Source organism: Trichoplusia ni, unplaced genomic scaffold, assembly GCF_003590095.1.
Source record: "Trichoplusia ni isolate ovarian cell line Hi5 unplaced genomic scaffold, tn1 tig00004318, whole genome shotgun sequence".
NCBI classification, from domain to species: domain Eukaryota; kingdom Metazoa; phylum Arthropoda; class Insecta; order Lepidoptera; family Noctuidae; genus Trichoplusia; species Trichoplusia ni.
Genome location: NW_020800558.1, coordinates 3,402 through 8,971, shown reverse-complemented (window position 1 = coordinate 8,971; position 5,570 = coordinate 3,402). Strand labels below are relative to the sequence as shown.

Genomic DNA, 5,570 nt, shown 5'->3' with positions numbered 1-5,570 from the left:
GGTGTTCGGGTAAGTAAATTAAAAAAGTGTAAAAGTGTATATTTTAAAAATTTGCAAAAAGGCGCAATAAATTTCTATGGTCAATAAACCAAGTCTGAGTTTGAAAATATAAGATAATATCAATAAATTTAAATTAAAAGAAAAAAGGAAAGAAAGTAAACAGTCACACAAGTCATATAAAATTTTTGGGTCACTCACATATAAACCAAATGGTTTGTCTTAACTGGTGTCGAAAACACAAAGTCTTAATTCTATTTATAATAACAATTTAATCCTAGACAGTTGAATAACAGGTAAAAATAAAACGAACACGCAAATAAAAATAAAAACAAAAAAAATTTTTCAAAAAAATTAAACAGTCAGATTTTGAAGTTTTTATGACACCGTTAAATAGCCTCCGATGAGACCTTTCCAACAAGCCAAAGCTCGCCTCTGTAGCCCCAAGGGTTCCGGAGATATTTCGATTCGAAAATCCAGATTTTTCAGGTGCAATTTGTCTGGAAACTTAAGGATGTGATTTCTCCGGACCTATTGGGCGTATTTTGGCGCGCTTGGGCTCGCTGCACTGGTCTTGATCTAGACTATAATGTAGGCCCGCTGAAATTGCAAAAAATTTCAGACTGTCTAAATCTAATTTTGTCTAGCCTAAAATGTAGACAACAATCTGCCAATGTGTCTGCAAAAAACCCCAACTTCCTACGACAACCGGTTCGGAAGTTACAGTGTGTCAAAAAACTGTTTTGACAGTTCGCGAGCTGTCAAATTACAACTTCAGATCGATGCAACTCCACTCCCAGACGTCGCAGAAAGCCGTGCTTGGGCTTATTCTACTGGCAATCACTTATTCTATACTAATCTAGCGTTTTCAGGATGCTGAAAATTTTTCGCCTGAAACCTCCTGAAAAGTAGCCTGCCTGAAAGAGGGGGCTCCCCTAAGGTCACAGCAAAAATCCCCAGTCTCCTACGACCACGGGGTCGAGAGCTAACGGCGTTTGAAATTTGACAATATGGCCGCCGAGCTGTCAAACGCTGGACTAAATCAGCTATAGCTCATCAACCACGGGCCGCAGAGAGATGCGGTTTCCACAGGAACACTCAGCCTGACTTCCCGCACACAATGAAATGGTTTTCAGGCCTGAAAATTTTCAGCTCCTGAAATCGGCTGAAAGCGTAAGGATAGTAATCCTTAGCTCGTCTTAAAACTATTACAAAAAATCCTGATTGTCTGAGCCCAAAAATGGCCGAGTTATTGAGCTCCAAAGTTTCCAGACTGAAAAATATAAAAAGTCTGGAAATCTATCTCGGCCGTTTTTGGACCTATCTGGACCGTCTTTGGGCAACAGCCAACTACAATATGTATTTATAACACAATGCAAGCAAAAAATTTTGACAATTTCTATTAGGTCTAGAGTTCTAGGCAAAAATCTAGAAATTTAAATAACTTTGTCAGTTTTAATGCTAAAATTTTGAAAAAAATTTCTAAATTTACAGAATTAAAAGTACTTTCGAATGGTAAAAACAGAATTTGGAATTTTTGAAAAAGTTTAAAAAAAATTTAATAAAATCAAAATTTTCCTTATTTTTAAGATAATTTCTAATTTAATTATTCTAAAATTTTCTTCTGCTTACAGGTGTGTTCTCCAGGTTAGCGCGCACCGGGCGACAGCAAAAAACAGCACTGTCTCCACTTTAGTTTCGGAGATATTTGCTGCCAAAGTTTGACTTTTTAATAATTGTTTTCTCAGCCCCCCTTTGACGAAAAATTCTGGTCTAAACGGTTTCGAGCTTCACTAGTGTAGGTCTTCTTGCTTGCCAAAAAGCAGCGTCGTAGCTTCAGAATTTAAGGTTGACACGTGCACTTTGGAGGTTATGAAAATTCGGAAAATTCCGAATATCTTCGTGCTCCGTCAACGGATTTCACTCCAACAAGTGTCAAAATTTGCGGCTTCTTATGGCCCACAAAATGAGCACAAAAAACACGTATGTTGCCACTTTAGTTTAAGCACAATCTTGAAAAAACTGTTATTGTAAAACACCACGTGCACGTGTTTTTCAGTTTTTCGCGAATAACTTTTTTCCCGGAATTTTCCGGGAAAAACACTTTACGCCACTAGATGCACGGCACAATTACGCAACTTTTGATAATACTTTCACTGTTGTAGGTCGCGAAAAAACCACTTTTTTGATTTTTATAAAACAGAGCGTTGGGGTTTAGCTGCCTTCTAGGTCCGCGGTTGGACTCAGACTGGTTAGGTTAGGTTAGGTTAGGTTAGGTTAGGTTAGGTTAGGTTAGGTTAGGTTAGGTTAGGTTAGGTTAGGTTAGGTTAGGTTGGACTGGACCTTGGCACAATAATCGTCTCGCGAGTTGGGGCAATTGTTGTGCGTGGCGAATTTCTGCCAGTCCGGCCAGTGTCCACTGCTGGCCGGACACGCTCGCTCTCACCCTCCTCAAGCGAGGAGTGGCTTGCAGAGCTGGAGCGGCGACGACTTCGGCCATTGTTTGTTGGCCGAAGGTCGGAAGGAGGGCGAGTCCAGTGAGTGTCAACTGCTTGCTGGACTCCGCAGCCCGCCGGCGTCCTGGACTCATTCCGGGTAGCGGCGGCGGGCGGGGATGTCTTCCCACAGCTTGTGGGATAGACTGGCGGGGGTCGGTTTTGTCCCGGCCTTCGCGTGGTGGGCGTTCGCTGGCGTCTCGGACGTACTCCGAGTAGCGGCAGCGGGCGCGGTGTAGGGCGAGTCCAGTGAGTGTTTACAGCTTGCTGGATGTCGCAGCCCGTCGGCGTCCTGGGCTTATTCCGGGTAGCGGCGGCGGGCGGGGAGTCGGAGATGGGCGACGGGTCCGGTGTGCACTTACACTGCCTCCGGACGCGGTCTTGTTAAGACCACCGTCGGCCAGACCGTAAACCTGCAGCGAGGTCAGGGGTGGACTTACGCAGGAACGGAGGTCTTACCTTAACCGGTTGGACCGCGAGGACGGAAAACCTCTATAAAAAACCCCCAATCCCAAGCTATTGGACAACGCGGCGAGGGGATGAATGGCTGGTGGGAAACCAGTCCCTAGCGTTGACCCCCGACGGGGCACATGTCGCACCTCGGAGGGTTACTTTAGACCTTCCCCGGCTACAGGGGGCACTGGCCGGGGACGACGACCCAATCCCCCATTCTCGTGGGAATCCAATGGAATCTACATTTAAAAAACCGAAGGAAGGAGAGGTCGATGAAGGGAGGAAGACTCGGTCTACTAGTAGACCGAGTCTAGCTGACGATTTGGTGGCGAGGTCGCCTCGGGTGGTGCTTGAGCGCATCGCCTCGCCCCAGGAGAAGGAGAAGGAGCTGTCGTGTCACTCACGTGACAGCTCCTCGGGAAGGTCCGACCGGAAGCGTCCCAGGCGGGATGCTTCGGAGGACAGAATGTCTGTGGGGGCGTACGCCGCTTCGGACTGTGAGAGCGAGGCGTCCATAGCCTCGTCAACACGGTCCCGCGGTTGCGTCACCCACGGGCGATATGTCGGCCTTCACAGGCAACGAGAGGAGTATCGGAGGCTCGCCGCGGAATCGGCGCAGTCGTCCGATACGCTCGACGACAAGGCGGAGGAGGAAAGGCGGAGGAGGGATGCCAGAGCGGAAGTCCGGGACCTCATTAGTTCCGGACTAAAGCCAACGGACTCTTCTTCTGCCAAGGAAGCAATCGACGACAGCCTGATGGCAATCCTGGAGGTAGCACGTACCTCCAAAAATATAAAGGGTTGCCTAATTAAAAGGCTAAAGGATGCGGTGGAAAATATTCAGGGCGGTGTTCGCGCCCTGACAAAGTCCACCGGAACCCGAGGGGCTGCTGGCGGAAAACGCCAGGCTGAGCCGAGAGCTCGAGGAGCTGCGGGGCAAGGTTCAGTCCGTTGAAAAGCGGACGGCCCCAGCGGGCCCTCGACTTCGAAGCGATGCAGCGCGCCATCATGGTGTCCGTAGGGACCATGATGGACGCCAAGCTGGCGGGAATAACGAGTCGACTCCCGCCAGAGCCGATTATGCGCCCGCCCCTTGCGGCGGATCGAAGACGCGCTGAGGTGGAACGGGTGAGCAGTGGGCCAAAACCTGCCTACAATCAGGTGGTGAAGGCAGCCCTGGCCCCGAAACCGGCGCCGAAAACGGCACCGAGGCCAGCGCCGACTCCGGTGCCGAGGCCGGCGCCGAGACTGGCGAAGAAGCCGACCCCAACGCCGGACCCAAAACCGGCGAAGGGGAAGGCTAAGACGGTCGCGCAACCGACGCCGGCTCCGGCTCCGTTACCGGCGCCGGAGGAGGCACCGGTTGCGAGCACTTCAGAGACTGTGGTCGACGGGTGGACCACGGTCTCGAAGAAAAAGAAAGGGCCGAAGCCGAAGGCGCCGGAGCGCCCCAAGGCACAGCCCGAGAGGGGGGCGAGAGCCCCTCCTCAAAAGAAGAAGGGGGGACCGAAGGCCGTCTCGGGAAGGCAGCGTCGCAAGCGGGCGCAGCGACAGAGACGCCTTGCCCGCACTGCCGCTGTGGTGTTAACCATAACGCCAGAGGCGGAGAAGGAAGGCCTCACCTACGCCACGGTGCTAACCAAGGCGAGGGCTGGGGTCGACCTTAATGCAATGGGGGTCGACATGGCGGTGGACCCCATCCGCATAAGGAAGGCGCAGACCGGGGCTCGGGTGCTTCAGCTCCCGAAGAATGTCGGTCAGGAGGCGGCTGACGAGATGGCCAAAAAACTAGAGGCCATCTACGGCGGTGACGTCCGGGTCACCAGACCCATCAGGTGTGCGGAGCTCCGGGTGTCAAACCTGGATGACTCCGTCACCAGAGAGGAGATCCTCGACGTCGCCGCGCGTCAAAGTCAGTGCGCGCCTGACCGTTTCAAGGTGGGAGACCTGAGGCCTAGCCCCGGTCAGAAATTCAGCGCGGTGCTAAAAATGCCCACTGGAGGCGGTACCGAGGCTGGTGACCACCAAGACCCAAAAGTTCTTGGTGGGATGGAGCTCGGCGACGGTCGTGCAGATGGAAGCACGACCGATGAAGTGTTACCGCTGCCTAGCACTAGGCCACACAAGGCCGGTGTGCATGTGCCCCGCGGACCGCAGCGGTTTATGTTATCGCTGCGCGATGCCCGGGCACAAGGCAGCGGTGTGCAAAGAGCCAGCCAGGTGCGCCATATGCGCCGAGCTCGGCCGCGGTGCCGCCCACCAAATGGGCAGCCGGGGATGTGCTCCCCCGGCCCTTATTAGGAAACAAATGGCCGCATTGGGGAAAGTGCCCAATGCGGCCACATCGCAGGCTCAACCCTGTGAGGAGGAACGGATGGACGACCAGTAATGGATAACGTCCGTCCACACTTCCTCCTCCAGGGGAACCTGAACCACTGCGCCGGCGCACAGGATCTTTTCCTTCAGTCGCTGGCGCAGTGGGGCATTGATCTCGCAGTGGCGGCGGAGCCATACTATGTTGCCCCTCGTCCCAATTGGGCGGGGGACCTCGACGGCTCCGTCGCCGTCATAAGCGCCTTGGGCGCGGACTCCCGGCCCCTGCATATTGTTCGCAGGGGCTCGGGA

At 52.4% G+C, this 5,570-nt stretch overlaps 1 protein-coding gene across 1 annotated transcript; it reads left to right on the top strand.

Moving 5' to 3' along the window:
* Nucleotides 1–3,938: 3,938 nt before the first annotated feature.
* Nucleotides 3,939–5,246, top strand: LOC113508264 (atherin-like). The gene has a single exon (XM_026891218.1). It carries the CDS (start codon nucleotides 3,939–3,941, stop codon nucleotides 5,244–5,246), a length of 1,308 nt encoding a protein of 435 aa, XP_026747019.1.
* The last annotated feature ends 324 nt before the right edge of the window (nucleotides 5,247–5,570 follow it).

Excerpts from the sequence above, each read along its gene's own strand:
- LOC113508264 (XM_026891218.1), top strand. The coding sequence starts at position 3,939 with ATGCAGCGCGCCATCATGGTGTCCGTAGGGACCATGATGGACGCCAAG.